This window comes from Oncorhynchus mykiss, chromosome 12, assembly GCF_057628025.1.
Source record: "Oncorhynchus mykiss isolate SJ-2025 chromosome 12, ASM5762802v1, whole genome shotgun sequence".
In the NCBI taxonomy this organism is placed as follows: domain Eukaryota; kingdom Metazoa; phylum Chordata; class Actinopteri; order Salmoniformes; family Salmonidae; genus Oncorhynchus; species Oncorhynchus mykiss.
Window position 1 is genome coordinate 35,227,007 of NC_143033.1, and position 24,342 is coordinate 35,251,348.

The window sequence follows — 24,342 nt, forward strand, 5'->3', positions numbered from 1 at the left end:
TGATGGTGTTGGAGTCGTACCTGGCCGTGCAGTCATGAGTGAACCGGGAGTACAGGAGGGGACATAGCACGCGCCCCTGAGGGGCCCACGTGTTGAGGATCCGCGAGGCGGATATGCTGTTACCTACCCTTACCACCTGGGGGCGGCCCATCAGGAAGTCCAGGATCCTGTTGCAGAGGGAGCTGTTTAGTCCCAGGGTCCTTAGCTTTGGTCCTTAGCTTTGGTGAGCTTTGAGGGCACTATGGTGTTGAACACTGAGCTGTAGTCAATTAATAGCATTCTCACATAGGTGTTCCTTTTGTCCAGGTGTGAAAGTGCAGTGTGGAGTGCAATAGAGATTGCATCATCTGTGGATTTGTTGGGGCGGTATGCAATTTGGAGTGCGTCTAGGGTTTCTAGGACAATGGTGTTGATTTTTAGCCATGGCCATCCTTTCAAAGCACTTCATGGCTACTGACATGAGTGCTACGGGTCGGTAGTCATTTAGGCAGGTTACCTTAGTGTTCTTGGGCACAGGAACTATAGTGTCTGCTTGAAACATGTTGTTATTACAGATTCAGACAGGGAGAGGTTGAAAATGTCAGTAAAGACACTTGCCAGTTGGTCAGCGCATGCTCAGAGTACACATCCTGGTAATCCGTCTGGCCCTGCGGCCTTGTGAAAGTTGACCTGTTTAAAGGTCTTACTCACATCAGCTGCGGAGAGCTTGATCACACAGTTGTCGGGAACAGCTGATGGTCTCATGCATGTTTCAGTGTTACTTGCCTCAAAGCGAGCATATAAGTAATTTAGCTCCTATAGTCAGCTCGTGTCACTGAGCAGCTCTCATCTGTCCTTCCCTTTGTAGTCTGTTATAGTTTGCAAGCCCTGCCACATCCGTACGATTCCATCTTAGTCCTGTATTGACACTTTGCCTGTTTGATGGTTCGTCAGAGGGCATGGTGTGATTTCTTATAAGCTTCTGGGTTAGAGTCCCACTCCTTGAAAGCAGCAGCTCTACCCTTTAGCTCAGTTCAGATGTTGCTTGTAATCCATGGCTTCTGTTTGGGGTATGTACTCGCAGTCACTGTGGAGACAACATCATCAACACACTTATTGATGAAGCCAGTGATTGATGTGGTGTACTCCTCAATGCCATCAGAAGAATCACAGAACATATTCCAGTCTATGTTTTACCTTTATTTAACTAGTCAGTTAAGAACAAATTCTTATTTTCAATGATGCCCTAGGAACAGTGGGTTAACTGCCTTGTTCAGGGGCAAAACAACAGATTTTTTTTTACCTTGTCAGCTCAGAGATTCGATCTTGCAACCTATCGGTTACTAGTCGAACACTCTAACCACCAGGCTACCCTGCCGTCACCTTACAATTGTAAATTGAATTAACAAACTCTGCTCAAAGTGAGATGAATTTGAACAGCATATTGAGTAAAATTACAAGCTTATGTTTGCTCAAAACCATGCCAACATTATATTTCCCAGCATGCTCTATTGTAGGTTGATTTTCAGAATTTTTTGTTTCAATACCTGTGTTTTTGCATGTACATTAATTGGTTGTTTCATCTTATGCTACACAAATATAAATAAATACAAATTCTAAGCTAATCCAATCTGTTAGTAGTTGGATTTTTTGCACCTATTACTGAGATGTCTGTTTCAGTTTATATAATTTAGGTAGTCTCAATAAACTATCTTATGCAAGTTGCAGTTGATTAAAAGTTCAAATTGTTGGATGTCCTCACTTTGGCTGGATTCCCATAGGAATTGCACATCACTTTGTAAACCAGCATAATTTGACTTGCAGGAGTTTTAGACCACTGCATTAAGGTGTAATTAGTCCCTCAAAGAAAGGCCTTATGAAATATGGAATGTATTGTCATAAAGAGTTTGGGTTTTACACTGGGAAATATGAAACAAAGGTGAACATACATTCTCAAGTTGAATTGTATGTTCATTCAGCTATTTGTCCAAATGTTGAGCAAACTCACAATCCTATTGCAGCTGGTTGCCTTACAATTGTAGATTCAATGAACTTTTATGCTATTTTGTTGAATAAACTCAAATCCTATTACAGCTGGTTGCCTTACAATTGTATGTTGAATCAACATTTTTTTACAGTGTGACTGGCAGAGTGGATACCCACTGGGCACACACTGGTTGAATCAACACTGTTTCTACCAAAACGGAATAGACGTTGAATTGACATCTATGCCTAGTGAGTAGGGATGAAAGCTGGAGAAAGCCCTTGTCTTTCCTTAGACCTCTGTCTTCTCTTATTGTATGTTGGACATGATGGATGAGGTGCTGTGTGTGGAGAGAGACACACACACACAAACCCCTGGACATGCTGCGCTGGATGTTTCTGTAATGAACACGATAGGAGACAGAGTGCTGGTTTCAAGCGCAGCGCACAGCAGGTGTTTATTTGTAAAGGACCACAGGAGGAGGCAGGTAGCTGGGTCCAGGGGCAGGCAGAAGGTCATATACAGGGGTCCAAAAAAGGCAACAGTACAGGCAGAGAGAAGGCTAATGACGTAGCCCGGGAGATCAGGTACAAGGTTAAAGACAAGAAATCTGAAAGGCAAAAGTAAAGGCAGGGAATAGGCAAAAAGGCGTCGTTAATGAGGATGGCCAAAACTACGGTACACAGGAGGACTAATACGGGGAAAACCAGCGCTCCGAATAGAAAAGTGTATCAAAATAAACAATACCTCACAATGATGGGGTGCAAAGAACTGAACTAAGTAGTGTGTGTAAATGACATACAGGTGTGTGAACAGGTGATCAGAATTCAGGTGATTTGGATCTGGAGAGTGAGCTGCGTTCAGGGGATCTGTGTTTGAGAGTGTGAGCTGGAAAGTGGGCTGGAGAGTGAGCTGGAAAGTGAGCTGCGTTCAGGGGATCTACGTGTTTGAGAGTGTGAGTTGGAAGCAGATGTTTCAGTTGTAAAACACACTGGAATATGGATGAAGGGTTTATGGGAATAAGACAAGACCCTCTTACAAAACATTTGAGAAATAACACGACAGTTTGATGAGGGGTATTTCCTCATGAGGTGCCTCGTAAATGGGCATCTCTGTGCTGTAGATATTGTTATAAATTGTTGTACTTTGTTGTTGTTGTTGTATTTAATTGCATTGAGTGCATGTGAAGTGTTGATCTTGCCCACCTGTCATCTTGCTGCAAAATGAGGACCACAGTGGAAATAAGCCTCCGGGCTTGATTGTGTTTTTATACTCAATAATCTTTTATCTATGTAATATTGTCTCTGGCTGGAGCGGCCACTTTTAATTATCCAATAAATTCAATCAATCTTAACACACAGCAATACAAGTAGCTCTCCAATCGCACATGAGCTAGCTTATTGATCAACTTTGGACTAAGTATGGAGATGAAACTACACATTCGTTTTCATTTGTGTGTTGCTTCATATGTTAATGTACTTGAGTGGGTGTTTTTATGTGCTTCCGCATCTCTTAACCATGTTCTCAGGATGTAGATCATTACTTTCCCTCCTTTCCGGCTGAATGAGCAAGAACTAAATGCAACCTAAAGCTAATTGCCAGTTTATAATAGGGGACAATGAAGGTTGACCAGGTTTTTTCCATTCTCACCTTTATGCATAATGTACTGTATGTAAATAAATGCTTCATTTAAGCTTGTTATGGTTGTTAGACATTCTTATTGACACATCCACTGCTGGTACTAGAAGAAAAAGGACACCTTCCTCTCTCTATACATATATCTTTCTCTCTCTTTCTCTCTCCATCTATCTCTCTTGTAGAACATTGATGTGACAAACTTCAGCAGCAGCTGGAGTGATGGCCTGGCATTCTGTGCTCTCCTCCATACATACCTGCCCGCACACATCCCTTACCAGGAACTCATCAGTCAAGACAAGGTACCCATCTCACACACATACATGCATGCATACATGCAGACAACTGCACAAACACACACACTCATTCATTTATCATTCCAATTAAGAGCTCATGAACATGGACACCAACACTGATGTGACCTTCTACTTTCTCAATTAATTTCTTATTCAATAACCTTTTAGAGTACCTCCAAAGCATCATTCATAGCGCAACACTTTAATACCTTACACTAAAGTCTATTGTATGAGAAACATAGGCTGAGATTTACTAAAGGTATGCAGGGGCACACAACCTGTTTTGCGTGTTAAATAGCATTTTACTGTGGTGACCATTTTACTAAAGGGGTGCGTAAGCATTACAGCATGTAAAACCTACCAAATGTGGTGGAGCATGTTCCTTTACATTTGGGAGATCCTCCAAAGCACCATTGATAAAGACACATTTTAATCCCTTAGACCAGTGGTTCCCAAACTGTTTAGAATCCCATACCCCTTTGAACATTCAACCTCCAACTGCGTACCCCCTCTAGCACCACGGTCAGCTCACTCTCAAAAGTTATTTTTTTGCTGTCATTGTAAGCCTGCCACACACACACACACTATACGATACATTTATTAAACATAAGAATGAGTGTGACAAAGAGCTCTTATAGGACCAGGGTACAAATAATAATAATTCATAATTTTGCTCTTTATTTAACCATCTTACATAAAAATACAAATAAATTGTTCATAGAAAATTGTGAATAACTCACCACAGGTTAATGAGAAGGGTGTGCTTGAAAGGATGCACATAACTCTGCAATGTTGGGTTGTATTGGAGAGAGTCTCAGTCTTAAATCATTTTCCACACACAGTCTGTGTCTGTATTTCGTTTTCATGCTCGTGAGGGCGAGAATCCACTCTCACATACGTAGGTACGTGTTTGCAAAGGGCATCAGTGTCTTAACAGCGCAATTTGCCAAGGCAAGATACTCTGAACGCAGCCCAATCCAGAAATCTGTCAGTGGCTTCTGATTAAATTACATTTTCACAGAACCGCTTGTTGCAATTTCGATGAGGCTCTCTTGTTCAGATATCGGTAAGTGGACTGGAGGCAGGGCATGAAAGGGATAACGAATCCAGTTGTTTGTCGTCCATTTCGGGAAAGTACCTGGGTAATTGTGCATCCGGCACACTCTCACTCAGGTGCTTCGCTATATCACATTTGACATTGTCCGTAAGCTTGAGTTCATTTGCACACAAAAAATCATATAATGATGGAAAGACCTGTGTGTTGTCCTAATGCAGACAGAGAAGAGCTCCAACTTCTTAATCATAGCCTCAATTTTGTCCCGCACATTGAATATACTGTAGTTGCAGAGTCCCTGTAATCCTAGATTCAGATCATTCAGGTGAGAAAAAACATCACCCAGATAGGCCAGTCATGTGAGAAATTCGTTATCATGCAAGCAGTCAGACAAGTGAAAAATATGGTCAGTAATGAAAACTTGTCAATACTTTTCCCCTTGTTAACAACGCACTTCTGTATGTTGTAAAAGCGTTACATGGTCACTGCCCATATCATTGCATAGTGGAGAAAATAAACGAGAGTTCAGGGGCCTTGCTTTATCAAAGTGAACAATCTTCACTGTAGTGTCCAAAACGTCTTTCAAGCTGTCAGGCATTCCCTTGGCAGCAAGAGCCTCTCGGTGGATGCTGCAGTGTACCCAAGTGGCGTTGGGAGCAACTGCTTGCACGTGCGTTACCACTCCACTATGTCTCCCTGTCATGGCTTTTGCGCCATCAGTACAGATACCAACACATCTTGACCACCAAAGTCCATTTGATGTCACAAAGCTCTCCAGTACTTTAAAAATATCCTCTCCTATTGTCCTGGTTTCCAGTGGTTTGCAGAAGAGAATGTCTTCCTTAATTGACCCCCCATAAACGTTATGGACATATACCAGGAGCTGTGCCAGGTCTGTTGACTCATCCAGCTGTAATGCATAGAATTCACTGGCTTATCTGCGAAGCAGTAATTGTTTCACAACATCTCCTGTCATGTCACTGATGCGTCATGAAACAGTGTTGTTTGATGAAGACATTGTCTTTATAGTTTTTCCCCCAGCATTGTCCCAGCCATATCCACAGCAACAGAAATAATTAAGTCCTCCACTCTACACAAGAGAGTAACGGTTAATGTGATTGGATATTAATTATTTGACTAGGCTACCTATATTTGACATTGTGTTGTTATTTCGCTGAACACTAGATTCTATTTTTGGCAGTAAAAAGCTACTCAGGCGAGAAAAAAACCTCACCCAAATGTATAGCCCTGTTGGAAAATATAAATGGACTGTTTGAAAATGTGAAGAAAAAAAATGTGAATCACATTTTTATTTGGCGTACACCTGATGGCATTGCGTGCCCCAGTTTGGGAATAACTGCCTTAGACTAAGGCCTAGATTCAATCTGGACGGTGGAAGATCCGTGCTATAGCGCAATATAACTTTAAATGCAATGTTTCTGCATTCGCGAAGGCTGCATTCACGGTAAACACTGCATACGCGGATCTTCTGCGGTCCGGAATGAATCCAGCCCTAAGGGCTTTTGTATGACAAGCATGTACCTTTAAAGCCACCCTCTATCACTTGGTGTTAAAGAGAAGCGGCTATATATTAGTGTTGACAAACAGTCCTGCCGTATGTATGTGCAGGTGGCATATAGAGAGGAGAGAGAAGGGCACAAAAACACAGCAAACAGGCTCCGCTTCGTGCCATGTGTTGGGTTCAGCACCCCTGTGTTTATTCGACCAGCTCACTATAAACAAAAGAGGACGACACTTTGGCACACACACACACAAACACACATCCGATGCTGCATGCTATACGTGACAAATTAGCCAGGCTGATTACTATGGTAAAACCTTTCTGTGCCTTCCAGATGACAGACACAAAGCTAGCCCATCCCCAGTGAATTATTCAGTGAGGGCTGTGTGTTGGCTTTAATGTGTTCTGTTGAGTGACTTCCTAGTTTCTAGACTTACAGGCCACCTTTGAAAGCAGAAGTTAGAGTGCTCCTTTCCTAGAATGTTCTTTGGATCTTCTATCATTCCATTCCATTTATCCAAGCTCTCTGTCATGGCTCAAAATAAGGTTATTTATCAAACATTATTTACTGTTAGACTCCAACACCATGAGCTTCAGCCTCTTTGGTTTCCCAATCTCAGCTCTCATCCTTTCTTAATAAATCATTTTCACGCCGTGCAGCTGACATCATGGCACTGTCCAAAGCAAACAACAGAGGCTATATGTTCAAAAGTAGTATAGAAATAATAATAGTCTTGAATGTGCATGTCTCCCATTCCCAGCCAAAGACAACCACTTTGGTCAGAGTGGTTCTAGGTCTCCAAGAGGTCAGGACAATCAATGTAGTTTGCAAAGGAAAAAGGAGAGACAAATAAATGACCCCCCAACCCTATTTCCCCAACCCCACCCGTCCACGCTCCACTCTCCCACCCCCCTCCCGACGACCCCATACTGACAAAGCGAAAACAGGTTTTATTGAAATTTTTGCAAATGTATTCTAAATAAAAAACAGATACATTATTTACATAAGAATTCATGTATGAGGTCGAAGGAATTGTCCATAGAGCTCCAAGGCAGGATTGTGTCAAGGCACAGATCTGGGGAAGAGTACCAAAAAATGTCTGAAGCATTGAAGTCCCCAAGAACACAGTGGCCTCCATCGTTCTTAAATGGAAGAAGTTTGGAATCACCAAGACTCTTCCTAGAGCTGGCCGCCCAGCCAAACTAAGCAATTGGGGGAGAAGGGCCTTGGTCAGGGAGGGGACCAAGAACCCGAAGGACACTCTGACAGAGCTCTAGAGTTCCTCTGTGTAGATGGGAGAACCTTCCAGAATGACAACCATCTCTGCAGCACTTCACCAATCAGGCCTTTGTGGTAGAGTGGCCAGACAGAAGCCACTCCTCAGTAAAAGGCACATGACAGTCCATCTAAAGGACTCTTAGATAATGAGAAACAATATTCTCTGGTCTGTTGAAACCCATATTGAACCTTTTGATCTGAATGCCAAGCTTCACGTCTGGAGGAAACCTGGCACCATCCCTATGGTGAAGCATGGTGGTGGAAGCATCATGCTGTGGGGACGTTTTTCAGCGGCATGGACTGGGAGACTAGTCAGGATCGAGGGAAAGATGAACGGAGCAAAGTACAGCGAGATCCTTGATAATAACCTGCTCCAGAGCGCTCAAGACCTCAGACTGGGGTGAGGATTCACCTTCCAACAGGACAACGACCCTAAGCACACAGCCAAGACAACGCAGAAGTGGCTTCAGGACAAGTCTCTGAATGTCCTTGAGTGGCCCGCCAGAGCCCGGCCTTGAGTTTGATCGAACATCTCTGGAGAGACCTGAAAATAGTTGAGCAACAACGCTCCCCCTCCAACCTGACAGAGCTTGAGAGGATCTCCAGAGAAGAATGAGAGAAACTCCCCAAATACAGTTGTGCCAAGCTTGTAGCGACGTACCCAGGAAGACTCAAGGCTGTAATCGCTGCCAAAGGTGCTTCAACAAAGTATTTTTTAGAATAAGGCTATTACGAAACAAAATGTGGAAAAAGTCAAGGGGTCCGAAAACTTTTCCGAATACTTTTCCGAACACCCCTTGCCTTTTTCCACATTTTATTGTGTGACAGCCTGAATTTAAAATGGATTACACAATACCCCTTAATATCAAAGTGGATGTTTTTTTAAACATTTTTACAGATCAATTAAAAATGAAAAGCTGAAATATCTTGAGTCAATAAGTATTCAACCCTTTGTTATGGCAAGCTTCAAGTCGAGCAATGAATATCAAACAGATCCAACCACAAAGACCAGGGAGGTTTTCCAATGCCTCACAAAGAAGGGCACCTATTGCTAGATGGGTATTAATAAACAAAGCAGACATTGAAATGCCTTGGAACACGGTGAAGTTATTAATTACACTTTTGATTGTCTATCAATACACCCAGTCACTACAAAGATACAGGCGTCCTTCCTAACTTAGTTGCCGAATAGGAAGGAAACCGCTCAGGGATATCAACATGCATCCTGTTTGCAACAAGGCACTAAAGTAATACTGCAAAAAATGTGGCAAAGCAGTTCACTTTTTGTCCTGAATACAAAAGTGTTATGTTTGGGGAAAATACAATACAACACATTACTGAGTACCAAGCTCCATATTTTCAAGTATAGTGGTGTCTGCATCATGTTATGGGAATGCTTTTAGTCATCAAGGACTGGAGAGTTTTTCTGGATAAAAATGAACTGAATAGAGCTAAGCACAGGCAAAATCCTAGAGGAAAACCTGGTTCAGTCTGCTTTCCACCAGACACTGGGAGATTAATTCACCTTTCAGCGGGAGAATAACCTAAAACACAAGGCCAAATCTACACTGAAGTTGCTTACCAAGAAGACAGTGAATGTTCCTGAGTGGCCGAGTTACAGTTTTGACTTAAAGCTGCTCGAAAATCTACGGTAAGACCTGAAAATGGTTGTCTAGCAATGATCAACAACCAATTTGACAGAGCATTAAGAATTTTGAAAATAATAACGGCCAACTTTTGCACAATCCAAGTGTGGAAACTTAGAGTTTTACCCATAAAGACTCACAGCTGTAATCACAGCCAAAGGTGCTTCTACAAAGTATTGACTCTTGAATGTGAATACTTATGTAAATTGGATATTTCTGTATTTCATTTTCAATAGATTAGCAAAAAAATATAAAAACATCTTTTCACTTTATCATTATGGGGTATTGAATGTAGATGGGTGAGATAATAAATATATATTTATTCCATTTTGAATTCAAGCTGTAACACAACAAAATGTGGAATATGTCAAAGGGTATGAATACTGTCTGAAGGCACTGTAGATCTGTGGACCGTACTTTTTGAATTGCTAGCTCAGAATATGAGTTTTCCAAAAGAACATTGAGGTCAGTACTTTCGGTTACATCGTTTTTTCAATATAAATTGTGTGAGCAATCGTTTAAGGGATATATCCACCTCTTCCAGAGCAATAGGAGACACCATATTTTTCACTATACTCAGCCAGAAGAATCATGTCTAAACCAATTTAAGATGGGGCGAAATGCTAGTGCCTGGAAATACAATTTAAAGTTTGGTACGGATAGTCCTCTTACGTCTTTCTCTCTTTGTAAGTTTGTTAATTTTATCCCGGATCGCTTAACTGAAATATACATTTTGAAACAGCACAATGCATTTTATCCCAAAAGCCAGAATGGGAACACATTGAACTACGGGAATTCAGCCGAGGCAATATAGTAATTTCGGCAATAGATATTCTCCCAGTTATAGGAACTGGGATGTTAGTCCATCTACTGAGATCAGATTGAGTTGATTAGAGCATTCTGTTAAAGTTTCTGCCAATGGTTTTATCTAAGGAAGGAAATATATAATGGGAAACAATTGGGATTCCATAAGTCTTGAGAGGCAGTAGGGCTGGTTTGGTTAGATACATTTCATAATTTGAGATGAAGCTGAATTTATCTAGAAACTTCAATGCGTTTGGGAGTGATTGAAATACATTGTCTAGATATAGTAAAATATTGTCTGTGCATAATCAGATGAAGTGATCAGCAGATTTCAGGGAAATTGGTGTTATTTCCTTCAATTTACAAATGGCATTGCCCAGGGGGTCCATTGAAATAGCAGAGGAGAAATCGGATTGCCTTGTCTACTGCTTCTAGTGATTCTGAATAAATCTGAGCAGATTCAGTTGAGTGTTTAATAGTCACATGTACAGTGTTGCAGGTGTAATTGCAGGCTACAGTGAAAATATTAGGCTCTGAGCTCCAACATGCAGGACTAAGTGAAATAAAATAAAGAAAATGGTAAAAAAATAAATATATATATAGTACCAGTTAAAAATTTGCATACACCTACTCATTCAAGTTTTATTTTTTTTATTTGTACTATTTTCTACATTGTAGAATAATATTGAAGACATCAAAACTATGAAATAACACATGGAATCATGTAGTAAGCAAAAAATAGTTAATCAAATCAAAATGTATTTTCGGTTTTAGATTCATCAAAGTAGCCACCCTTTACCTTGATGACAGCTTTTCACACTCTTGAAGGAGTTCCCACATATGCTGAGCACTTGTTGGCTGCTTTTCCTTCACTCTGCGGTCCAACACATCCCAAACCATCTCAATTTGGTTGAGGTCATGTGATTGTGGAGGCCAGGTCATCTGAAGAAGTACTCCATCACTCTCCTTCTTGGTCAAATAGTCCTTACACAGCCTGGAGGTGCGTTGGGTCATTGCCCTGTTGAAAAACAAATGATAGTTCCACTGAGCGCAAACCAGATGGGATGGGGTATCGCTGCAGAATGCTGAGGTAGCCGTGCTGGTTAAGTGTGCTTTGAATTCTAAATAAATCACTGACAGTGTCACCAACAAAGCACCATCAATCCTACTTCTTCATGCTTCACGGTGGGAACCACACATGCAGAGATCATCCGTTCACCTACTCTGCGTCTCACAAAGACACAGCGGTTGGAACCAAAAATCTCAAATTTGAACTCATCAGACCAACGGACAGATTTCCACTGGTTTAATGTCCATTGGTCGTTTTTCTTGGCCCAAGCAAGTCTCTTCTTTGTATTGGTGTCCTTTAGTAGTGGTTTCTTTGCAGTGATTTGACCATGAAGGCCTGATTCACGCAGTCTCCACTGAACAGTTGATGTTGAGATGTGTCTGTTATTTGAACTCTGTGAAGCATTTATTTGGGCTACAATTTCTGAGGCTGGTAACTCTAATGAACGTATCCTCTGCAGCAGAGGTAACTCTGGTTCTTCCTTTCCTGTGGCGGTCCTCATGAGAGCCAGTTTCAACATAGCAGTTGATGGTATTTGCGATTGCACTTGAAGAAACTTTCAAAGTTCTTGAAATGTTCCATATTGACTGACCTTCATGTCTTAAAGTAATGATGGACTGTGGTTTCTCTGTCCTTATTTGAGCTGTTCTTACCATAGTACGGGCTTGGCCTTTTAACAAATAGGGATATCTTCAGTATACCACCCCTACTTTGTCACAACACAACTGGTTGGTTTAAATGCATTAAGAAGGAAATGCATTCCACAAATTAACTTTTAACAAGGCACACATGTTAATTAAAATGCATTCCAGGTGACTACCTCATGAAGCTGTGTGAGAGAATGCAAAGCTGTCATCAAGGCAAAGGGCAAAGGGTGGCTACTTTGAAGAATGTCAAAACACTTTTTTGCTTCTTACATGATTCCATATGTGTTATTTCATAGTTTTGATGTCTTCACAATTATTCTACTATGTATAACATAGTAAAAATAAAGAAAAACCCTTGAATGAGTAGGTGTGTCCAAACTTTTGACTGGTACTGTATATACACTACCATTCTACATGTTGGGGTCACTTAGAAATGTCCTTGTTTTTGAAAGAAATGCAATTTTTTTGTCCATTAAAATAACATCAAATTGATCAGAAATACCGTGTAGACATTGTTAATGTTGTAAATGACTATTGTATCTGAAAATGTATGATTTTTTTATGGAATATCTACATAGCCGTACAGATGCCCATTATCAGCAACCATCACTCCTGTGTTCCAATGGCACTTAGTGTTGGCTAAATCAAGTTTATCATTTTAAAAGGCTAATTGATCATTAGTTGATCAAAACTGCTGTGCTTATTAAAGAAGCAATAAAACTGGCCTTCTTTAGACTAGTTGAGTATCTGGAGCATCAGCATTTGTGGGTTCGATTACAGGCTCAAAATGGCCAGAAACAAAGAACTTTCTTCTGAAACTTGTCAATCTATTCTTGTTCTGAGAAATAAAGGCTATTCCATGCAAGAAATTGCAAAGAAACTGAAGATCTCGAAAATTCCTAAAACAATGAATAGAGGACTATGTTTTGCAAATTCTGTCGGCGAGGAAATATAATACATTTTCTGTGCGGCCCTCTGGAGCAACATTTGAATGACACATCTGTTCTAGATACTCTAGACAATAATACATCATGGCCAGTAGGTCAAGTCCTCCCTTGGAGGTAAATGCAATAGTGTAAATGGAGTAGTAGCCCATATGGGACACCTCAGTATATTGTCCATTGTCCATTAGTTGGTATGGTGTGATCACTGTTTTAATGTCCTGGACCATAGGCAATATAATAACAACAAAATCCAATGCTCAGCAGAAATAGTATTAATGTTCCTTCTACCCAATTGGGGAGTGGGGGGGCTGGGTCCTCGTCATTGTCTTATTCTGAGGGCAGAATCATAGCAATAGGCTAGGCTGAGTGATCATGCATGGATAACATACCTGAATATTGAGCCAGGGTTCCATCTGTCGACTTGTCCCCTTGTGTGTTGGGTTTGATGTGATTATTAAAGAAGTCTTGACAGTGGAAAACATGTGTGTTGTGTTCTGGAAGGTCAAGAAGAGTTTTGCCGGGTGGATGAAGCCTCATCTAGCTTGCACAGATTTAGCTTGCGTAGCTTGGAACTCACCTCGTTGTAGGTCGCCCTCTGTTTTAGCAGTTCGGCAGGTCAGTGACTCTTTGACTGTCCTCTCGCTCTCCCTCCACCTCAGGCATACGTTTTGTCCTGGTCCCAGAGGGAATTTGGCCTGGGTGTTTAAAAGGGTTTATTTGTGGAGATGTGTGCTGTTTGTTGCTGTTTGCAGCGATCTGTGTGGTAATAAGTGTGGAAGAAGAGGGGGAAGAAGAGGAGGAAGAGAAGACGGGAGGAGAGGAGGAGGGCCCTGCAGTGTGTTATGAGTAAGGAAGTGGAGGTATTGGAGGAAGAGGGACACTGCAGTGTGTAATGAATGATGAAGAGTAGGAATAGGAGGAGGAAGACCTTGTAATGATCAACACTGTATGTTTTTCCTACAGGGCCGGAATCTGTCCCTGGCGTTTCAGGCTGCAGAGAGCATTGGCATCAAACCCTCCCTGGTGAGTTGAACTGAACAACCAGAGACCAGACAATGCACCAAAGAAGCATGGACGCTTTGATCTGGTTTATTCCTAAACAAATGACCTAATTTGATTAACTACAGAGTGCTGCAGAGAGCATCGGCAGCAAACCCTCCCTGGTGAGTTGAACTCAACAACCAGAGACCAGACAATGCACCAAAGAAGCATAGACGCTTTGATCTGGTTTATTACTAAACAAATGACCTGATTTGATTAACTACAGAATGAATAGCATGTTTTGAGTTGGTCATCTACAAAAGCAACATTTGATTAGATGATTGAATTTTATCAAGTGATAGAGTGATCAGCGTTCAATACTGTAGTGCCCTCCAAGCTCGTCAGCAAGCTCGGGACCCTGGGACTGAACTCCTCCCTCTGCAACTGGATCCTGGACTTCCTGATGGGCAGACTCCAGGTGGTGAGGGTAAGCAACAACATCTTCACCAAGCTCACCCTCAACACGGGGGTGTGTGTTTAGCCCCCTCGTGTACTCCCTGCTCTCCCACAACTGTGTGGCCACGCACGACTCCAACACCATCATCAAATTTTCTGACGACGGTGGTAGGCCTGATCACTGACAGCGATGAGACTTGGCAGTGTGGTGCCTGGACAACAATCTCTCCCTCAATGTTAGCAAGACACAAGAAGGAAACAGTGGGGGGAGCATGACCCCCTCCACATCAATAGGGCTGAAGTGGAGAGGGTCAAGAGCTTCAAGTTCCTCGATGTCCAGGTAACATGGTTGTAACGGCGCCTCTTCTCCCTCAGGAGACTGAAGAGATTTGTCATGGGCCCTCAGATCCTCAAGAAGTTTTACAGCTGCACCATCGTGAGCATCTTGACTAGCTGCATCACTGCCTGGTATGGCAACTTAACCACCCTTGACCGCAAGGCTCTACTGAGGGTGGTGCGGACGGCCCATGTACATCATTGAGCCAAAGCTACCAGCCATCCAGGACATTTATACCAGGCGTGTCTGTGGAAGGCCCAGAAAATTGCCAAAGACTTCAACTATCCCAGCCATGGACTGTTCTCAGGCTCCAAGACAGCTTATATCCCTAAGCAATAAGACTGTTGAACAGCTAACCAATGGCTGCCCACCCTCACCCACAGGCTATCGGCATTAACTGTACCTGCTCTGGCATTGCGCATGGTGATCTTAGGGTTAAGTGAGGCTGCTCAGCCATGGAAACCCATTTCATGAAACTCTCGATGAACAGTTATTGTGCTGACGTTGCCTCCAGAGGCAGTTTGGAACTCAGTAGTGAGTGTTGCAATCGAGGACAGGTGATTTTTACGCTCCACACGCTTCAGCACTCTGTGAGCTTGTGTGGCCTACCACTTTGCGGCTGAGCCGTTGTTGCTCCTAGACGTTTCCACTTCAAAATAACAGCACTTACAGTTGACAGGGCCAGCTCTAGCAGGGCATAGATTTGACGAACTGAGTTGTTGGAAAGTTGGCATCGTATGACGGTGGTACTTTGAAAGTCACTGAGCTCTTCAGTAAGGCCATTCTACTTCCAATGTTTGTCGATTGAGATTGCTTGGTTGTGTGCTCGATTTTATATACCTGTCAGCAACGGGAGTGGCTGAAATCCAATCATTTGAAGGGGTGTCCACATACTTTTGTATATATAGTGTATGTAGCCTACACGCGACCTCTCAATGCAGTTTACTGAAGGTAATCTCCATCTTACATTCATGAAATCTCCAATCTAGCTTTGTGCCAATGGCAGACGCTCAACATATGAAGTGCAGCGAGGACTACTCACTGTTAACAAAACGTCTGGTACAATGTGTCCACAAACACGCTCGAGGAAATAGACATTTTGTTCCATGATGTTACAATAACAAAAGCGAGTGCACGGACTTCACTAGATTCGCAGGGATTTGTTGTACCGGGGCACTATCTCTGCTACTGGTGCTGAGTCACCGCTACTAGGCCTATTTGCTTGTCTGGTTGTTAAGTGGAGAATCAGATATGTTCCCTGTGACAAAATAACCACAATAAGTGGGTTATCATAAAGTATAAACAGCCACAACCTTCCAAAATTCCCCTGATAGCCAGGTGCAAGGGGAGAGAAAAGTACCAACAAGCTCAGTCAAAGATAAGCTAAATCAAACGTAATTTTCACTAGACTATAGTCCAATAATCACATAATATTTTAGGCCTACATTTAAACTAATTTACATCAACGAAATAGCGTGGTGACTTTGACAGAACTTTGAGTTGATTAAATTGTGTCAAACACAGTCATGGCCAAAAGTTATAAATTTTCACAAAGTCTGCTGCCTCAGTTTGTATGATGGCAATTTGCATATACTCCAGAATGTTATGAAGAGTGATCAGATGAATTGCAATTAATTGCAAAGTCCCTCTTTGCCATGTAAATTAACTGAATACCAAAAAAACGTTTCCACTGCATTTCAGCCCTGCCACAAAAGGACCAGCTGACATGATGTCAGTGATTCTCTCGTTAACACAATGCTGTGAGTGTTGACGAGGACAAGGCTGGAGATCACTCTGTCACGCTGATTTCTAATAACAGACTGGAAGCTTCAAAAGTAGGGTGGTGCTTGGAATCATTGTTCTTCCTCTGTCAATCATGGATACCTGCAAGGAAACACGTGCCATCATAATTGCTTTGCACAAAAAGGGCTTCACATGCAAGGATATTGCTGCCAGTAAGATTGCACCTAAATCAACCATTTACCGGTTCATCAAGAACTTCAAGTAGAGCGGTTCAATTGTTGTGAAGAAGGCTTCAGGGCACACAAGAAAGTCCAGCAAGAGCCAGACCGTCTCCTAAAGTTGATTCAGCTGCGGGATCAGGGCACCACCAGTACAGAGCTTGCTAAGGAATGGCAACAGGCAGGTGTGAGTGCATCTGCACGCACAGTGAGGCGAAGACTTTTGGAGGATGGCCTGGTGTCAAGAAAGGCAGCAAAGAAGCCACTTCTCTCCGTGAAAAACATCAGGGACAGACTGATATTCTGCAAAAGGTACAGAGATTCTACTGCTGAGGACTAGGGTAAAGTCATTTTCTCTGATAAATCCCCTTTCCGATTGTTTGGGGCATCTGGAAAAAAAGCTTGTCCGGAGAAGACAAGGTGAGCGCTACCACCAGTCCTGTATCATGCCAACAGTAAAGCATCCTGAGACCATTCATGTGTGGGGTTGCTTCTCAACCAAGGGAGTGGGCTCACTCACAATTTTGCCTAAGAACACAGCCATGAATAAAGAATGGTACCAACACATCCTCCGAGAGCAACTTCTCCCAACCATCAATTAACAGGTGTGCCTTGTTAAAAGTTCATAAACAGGTGTGCCTTGTAAAAAGTTAAAGTTAAGGTATGGGTGGTATACAGAAGATAGCCCTATTAGGTAAAACACCAAGTCCATATTATGGTAAGAACAGCTCAAATAAGCAAAGAGAAACGACAGTCCATCATTACTTTAAGACATGAAGGTCAGTCAATCCGTAAAATGTCAAGAACTTTAAAAGTTTCTTCAAGTGCAGTCGCAAAAACCATTAAGTGGTGTGATGAAACTGGCTCTCATGAGGACCACAGGAAAGTAAGACCCAGAGTTAACTCTGCTGCATATAAGTTCATTAGAGTTACGAGGCTCAGAAATTGCAGGTCAAATAAATTCTTCACGGAGTTCAAGTAACACACACATCTCAACATCAACTGTTCAGAGAAAACACTATTAAAGGACACCAATAAGAAGAAGGGACATGCTTGGGCCAAGAAACACGAGCAATGGACATTAGCCCAGTGGAAATCTGTCCTTTGGTCTGATGAATCAAAATTTGCGATTTTTGGTTCCAGCCGCCGTATCTTTGTGAGATGCAGAGTAAGTGAGCGGATAATCTCTGCATGTGTGGTTCCCACCGTGAAGCTTGGAGGAGGTGTGATGGGGTGGTGGTGTTTTGCTGGTGACAATGTCAGTGATGTTTTTAGAATTCAAGACACACCTAACCAGCATGGCTACCACAGCATTCTGCAGCGATACCCCATCCCATCTGGTTTGCGCTCAGTGGAACTATCATTTGTTTTTCAACAGGACAATGACCCAACACACCTCCAGGCTGTGTAAGGGCTATTTGACCAAGAAGGAGAGTGATGGAGTGTTGCATCAGATGACCTGGCCTCCTCAATCCCCTGACCTCAACCCAATTGTCATGGTTTGGGATGAGTTGGACCACAGAGTGAAGGAAAAGCAGCCAACAAATGCCCAGCAAATGTGGGAACTCCTTCAAGACTTTTGTAAAAGCATTCCATGTGAAGCTGGTTGAGAGAATGCCAAGAGTGTGCAAAGCTGTCATCAAGGCAAAGGGTGGCTACTTTGATGAATCTCAAATATAAAATATATTTTGATTTGTTTAACACTTTTTTGGTTGTGTGTTATTTCATAGTTTTGATGTGTTCACTATTATTCTAGAATGTAGAAAATTGTTGAAAAAAAGAAAAACCCTTGAATGAGTATGTGAGTCCAAACTTTTGGCAGGTACTGTACAGTATCAACCTCAACTAGCACTGTATCCCTGCATATATGGTACTGGTACTGTCCTTGTAAATATTATTGTGCGTTTTATTTATTGTGTGTTTTTATTTGTATTTATCTGACCTAGTATGGTTTCCGTGCTCTTTTAAGGATCCTATTCAGGATTTTCTATTTCTTATCTTTGATATTCAACACTGCATTGTTGAGGAAGAGCTTGTAAGTAAGTACTGTTTACACATGTTGTATCCTGTGCAAGCAACAAATTAACATTGATTTGATTTGACATTTCTGATAGAGTTGGTTGAAGTGCCTCAAGCATCTGTCTATAAAATCTGCAATGTTTTGTTTTACTATTACTATTTTTCATCCATATTACATTAGAAATGTTATATAAATGTTTTAGAAATAGGTGTCGTGCCACTGGTGCCATTCATGCTTGATTGACATCTGCATACATGGGTGCCAGGGATCCTCTCTCATAAACAAACAATATTTCATGAACAAACACACCGGAGCATATTATTGGCCTGTTTGTGTGTGAGTGACATTTGTGCACATATGGGCGTCAGGATCCTTGCTCGTCTTAGGATCTCCACCTCCCCTCACACACACCCAACCTTACCACGGCAGGTCCAACTTGTTCCAGAGACTCTCTCTCCCTCTGGAGCAGACTGTTATCATGACACGCACAAACCATCCCTGCAGAACTACTCAAGGCATTTACCACTGTCAACACAGGCCTACGCACGCAGACACAGAGTAACACACACACAAACCAGTGATGTAGAAAACCTGAACAAACGTGCTGCGCCTTTTATAAATCTGTCTTTGACCAATCAACAGAAGGCGTAGGACTGTCCGTAGATTAACTACTTTACATTTATTCAGATGTCAGATGTATATGTTTTATGAGGTGAAACCGTATAGACTTGTTTTTTAACTTGGCATTGTCATCTGCATTTGTATTTGCCTCAGTGCAACACCGTTTAAGAAGTCAATATAGTGACTGTGTCCGAATACCCACACTAGCGTACTACATACGTAGGCTACTCATCGTTACATACTATTTAGCACATACCGTTTAGTTAAAAAGTATGCAGTATGCCACGGCCGAAATGCAGTAGCTCAGTAGAATCTCCTGACTGGCTGTTTAGATATTGCGGGGCCAAGTGCTGGTAGAGTTTTCCAAATTCAACAGACATGCATCACATTAACCATCCTGATAATTCTGTAGCTCATTTCCAATTCGATTAATTTCTCTAAACTCTGTATAGAATAGGAATGGAGTTATAGGCCCAAGGCTGGTTATAGGCAGAATATCACATTCAACCTAAATCACAGCCCATAAAGCTCATCTATCTTATTTAAAAAGGACTAAAGACAGAAACATATAATTTGGTTCCAATTCAACATATTTATTAGTGAAACCAAAGTGTTGAAACAATTATAAATTCAATTAAATAGCCTAGTGCACACACCAAAACATTGAAATGTTCAAATCAAAAGGCTAATGCACAAAACAACATGGACAGGCAGATGCATCGCAAATTCAGAACCGTTGGGCAGCAACATAGTAAACTAAAGCACTGATCATTGGGAACAAGATCAGAGTGACTGCTAAGGCATTATCCATAAATTAAATAATTAAATAGATAACCTAGCCTACCTAGCCTACAATCTATATGTTTAAATTAAAAGGCCTGATTAACTTGACATCAATAACTCAGCCACATCCTGAGTCCTCGGTGCCAACACATTCAGAAATCAAAAGACACTTTCAGAAATTAAATATGGTTTAGTACTGGCAAAGGACAAAATAACAAGAAACACTTTTCAATGAGAAAACAGAAATCCACTTAAAAAATGAAGTCTGTCTTCAGTTGTAGCTTAAGATGCAATAGCCTACTCGTGATAATTTTAAGGAGAACAAAAACGACATAGTTTCGCTATTTGGCATCTTCCCTAATTAATGGTTTGACTACTTGAACAGAACTAGGGCCTATCACTCGCAGCCCACCTCTTCCAATGCATTGTGGAAAAGTGTGCATCAAATTCTGCTAGATGAAGACCGGAATGAGTATAACTTCCTGGCATTTAAACCATACTTGATTTTCGAAAATTCACATAGGCCTAATATAACACATTCCTTTTTTGCATAGTGAGAAGGTGTAATGCGCGATTACACTGTTTCCCGCTATTTGTCGATTTCATTCCATAGGCCCCCCAAGTTTTCTGAGCAAATTATAATATTTTTTGTAGTTGTTGTTGGACATAAAAGACTGTAAAAACACCAGGAAATCAGCTCCAAGTGATTTTAATTTTGGAAATCTGTTCCCAAGTATTCCCACTCATAATGGAGACATGTAATTGTATACAAATTATTACATGTTAGTCAAATATTACATCTGTTTGGGCTTGTAGTCTGCCAATTATTTTAAATTATGTTCCGCCCCAAGACCATCTGCTCAAGAAAAAATCAGCCCGCGGCTGAATTGAGTTGATGATCCCTGGTGTAGAGCAAACAGCTGCATTTAGCAGTGTGTGTCTGTGTGTGTGTCTGTGTTTCTGTGCGAGCGTGCATGCTTGAGTGTGTGCATGTGCATACGTGTCAGGAAAATCATAGATCACAGTTTTGATTTGATCTGACTCCAAACCAACAGCCATTTTGAAATAGTAACAGTAAGGTCTCAGAGCCTGATAAGAAAGCAGCAGTGATGGTAACTGTCCACGTAGCTAGCCTTAATGTGTTCCCTCCTCCCTTCAGTTCCACTAAATGGGGAATAGGCTCCATTTATTTCCTACATTCTGGCAGCATTCCTTCTGATATCCGCAATACTTTATGTCAAGTAAGGCTTGCTTATAAAGTATCACATGCATGTTGTGAATTCTACTGATTATACAACGAGTGTGTATGGATGGGTATGTATCACCATGAGTAATAGTTCTTTTAAAGGTGCAAATAGCAGTTGTTGCATACATTTTTGGACTTATAAATGAATGATATGTTCCCATTGATTCTTGAAGAATATAACTTATAAATGCCTCATCAACTGTCACGCCTCATCAGAATACAAAATATAGGGTTGTTTTACTCCAGTGTTAAATTAAATGTAAACAAACACTATATAGCCTTAAAAGATGGTTAAAACTATCATTTTGATATCATGGATGGTCGGTCAGTCCTTGCATCTATAGATCTGTCTATGAATTTGAGAGTGTTTACATTTTTTCAGCCCCTCCCTCAGCTTTTTACAGAAACGGGCAGGGAGTACGCTTTGTTATTATTTCTACTGTTGATTGCTGCTTTAAAATAAATATTTTTACTGTTATTTCCCGTAAACCTAGCTCATTCTGTGCCTTTGCCAGCTCCCCTGTCATGTTCTTTGTCATGCCAATAATGGATAGGCTAAGACATGACAAGGAATGAGAGATTATTTTAAACCTGCCCAGTTTTGTATAGTGAATGTGTGGGTGTTTAGTGGACAGTGGAGGGTATATCTGTGTGGACGTAGCAGGATTTTAAAAAAGGAGTTATCTAGAACCTAAAAGGGTTCTTCGGCTGTCCCCATAGGAGAACCCTTTGAAGAACCCTTTGGGTTCCAGGTAGAATCCCTTTGGGTTCCATGTTGAACACTTTTCACAGAGGGTTCGACATGGATCCCAAAAGGGTTCTACCTAGAACCAAAAAGGGTTCTACTTGGAACTGAAAAAAGGTTATCCTATGGGGAAAACGAAGAACCCTTTTGGAACCCCTTTGTATGTTAGCTCTCTGGACATTAACGTAACTTGATTGACAATGGTATTTTCCATGTCCTACATTCTTTAAGGGCGTTTTGCCCTCATTGCATGTGAAGAGCAAGGCACACTATGGTAGCTGGGTGCTTGGGATAGTCAGGATCATAGACCTGGGCTCAAATGCTATTTGAAATCACTGCAAATACTTTAGATGGGCTTGATTGAGCATGTCTGACACTATGGACCTAATAGAATAGTTTAAAATGTGCAAACCCTGCCCAGCTGGCCCTCTAGACAGGCTAAGGCAAACACTCAAAGTATTTGAAAGATTTCAGATAGTATTTGAACCCAAGTTTGTTACAGTCAGGATCCCAGTTGGGTCCTTGCATCTTTCGTAAACCCATGCAAATGTTAAAATTACTCCCTGAGAGAGAACTTTCCAAATACACAAATCTCAAGGATAGTTCAAATCCAAAGCACTCACACACCCAAGGGACCTAAATAAGGAATTAAGTCAGGCTTAAGTGCTTAATGTGAAACTATGGTTCACTTCACTCTGCTATTAGTGCAGGGGAAGTCATAGTTGAGGTTACAATGGAACGTCAGGATTGCCATGACATTACAAAGTCCAACCCCACTGGACGTCTGAGTCAAGACATTTGCCAACCAACCCAGTCTTAGAATAATCATCCCTCAAGCTTCATGAGATGGAGTGAGACAAACACATCAAATCAAATCACATTTATTTATATAGCCCTTCTTACATCAGCTGATATCTCAAAGTGCTGTATAGAAACCCAGCCTAAAACCCCAAACAGCAAGCAATGCAGGTGTAGAAGCACGGTGGCTAGGAAAAACTCCCTAGAAAGGCAAAAACCTAGGAAGAAACGTAGAGAGGAACCAGGCTATGAGGGGTGGCCAGTCCTCTTCTGGCTGTGCCGGGTGGAGATTATAACAGAACATGGCCAAGTTGTTCAAATGTTCATAAATGACCAGCATGGTCAAATAACAATAATCACAGTAGTTGTTGAGGGTGCAACAAGTCAGCACCTCAGGAGTAAATGTCAGTTGGCTTTTCATAGCCAATCATTAAGAGTATCTACCACTCCTGCTGTCTCTAGAGAGTTGAAAACAGCAGGTCTGGGACAGGTAGCATGTCCGGTGAACAGGTCAGGGTTCCATAGCTGCAGGCAGAACAGTTGAACCTGGAGCAGCAGCACGGCCAGGTGGACTGGGGACAGCAAGGAGTCATCATGCCAGGTAGTCCTGAGGCATGGTCCTAGGGCTCAGGTCCTCCGAGAGAGAGAAAGAGATAATTAGAGAGAGCATACTTAAATTCACACAGAACACCAGATAAGACAGGAGAAGTACTCCAGATATAACAGACTGACCCTAACCCCCCGACACATAAACTACTGCAGCATAAATACTGGAGGCTGAGACAGGAGGGGTCAGGAGACACTGTGGCCCCATCTGATGATATCCCCAGACAGGGCCAAACAGGAAGGATATAACCCCACCCACTTTGCCAAAGCACAGGCCCCACACCACTAGAGGGATATCTTCAACCACCAACTTACCATCCTGAGACAAGGCCGAGAATAGCCCACAAAGATCTCCGCCACGGCACAACCCAAGGGGGGCGCCAACCCAGACAGGAAGATCACGTCAGTGACTCAACCCACTCAAGTGACGCACACCTCCTAGGGACGGCATGGAAGAGCACCGGTAAGCCAGTGACTCAGCCCCTGTAATAGAGAATCCCAGTGGAGAGAGGGGGACCGGCCAGGCAGAGACAGCAAGGGCGGTTCGTTGCTCCAGAGCCTTTCCGTTCACCTTCACACTCCTGGGCCAGACTACATTCAATCATATGATCATCAGTCTTCAGTAAAGACTTAAAGGTTGAGACCGAGTCTGCATCTCTCACATGGGTAGGCAGACCATTCCATAAAAATGGAGCTCTATAGGAGAAAGCCCTGCCTCCAGCTGTTTGCTTAGAAATTCTAGGGACAATTAGGAGGCCTGCGTCTTGTGACCGTAGCGTACGTGTAGGTATGTACGGCAGGACCAAATCGGAAAGATAGGTAGGAGCAAGCCCATCTAATGCTTTGTAGGTTAGCAGTAAAACCTTGAAATCAGCCCTTGCCTTAACAGGAAGCCAGTGTAGGGAGGCTATCACTGGAGTAATATGATC

General features: G+C 42.0%; 1 protein-coding gene across 8 annotated transcripts in view; it reads left to right on the plus strand.

The window, feature by feature from the left end:
• LOC110537489 (cytospin-B) overlaps nt 1-24,342 on the plus strand; it is a 175,873-nt gene that overhangs the window by 145,408 nt on the left and 6,123 nt on the right. For 5 of the 8 annotated variants that reach the window (XM_090192336.1, XM_036937439.2, XM_090192341.1 and 2 more), the window contains 3 exons: nt 3,784-3,900; nt 13,823-13,882; nt 13,987-14,022. In XM_090192336.1, coding sequence (XP_090048462.1) covers nt 3,784-3,900; nt 13,823-13,882; nt 13,987-14,022 — 213 coding nt within the window. The remainder of the gene's footprint in view (nt 1-3,783; nt 3,901-13,822; nt 13,883-13,986; nt 14,023-24,342) is intronic. The other 3 variants (XM_090192337.1, XM_036937440.2, XM_090192338.1) reach the window with 1 other exon arrangement.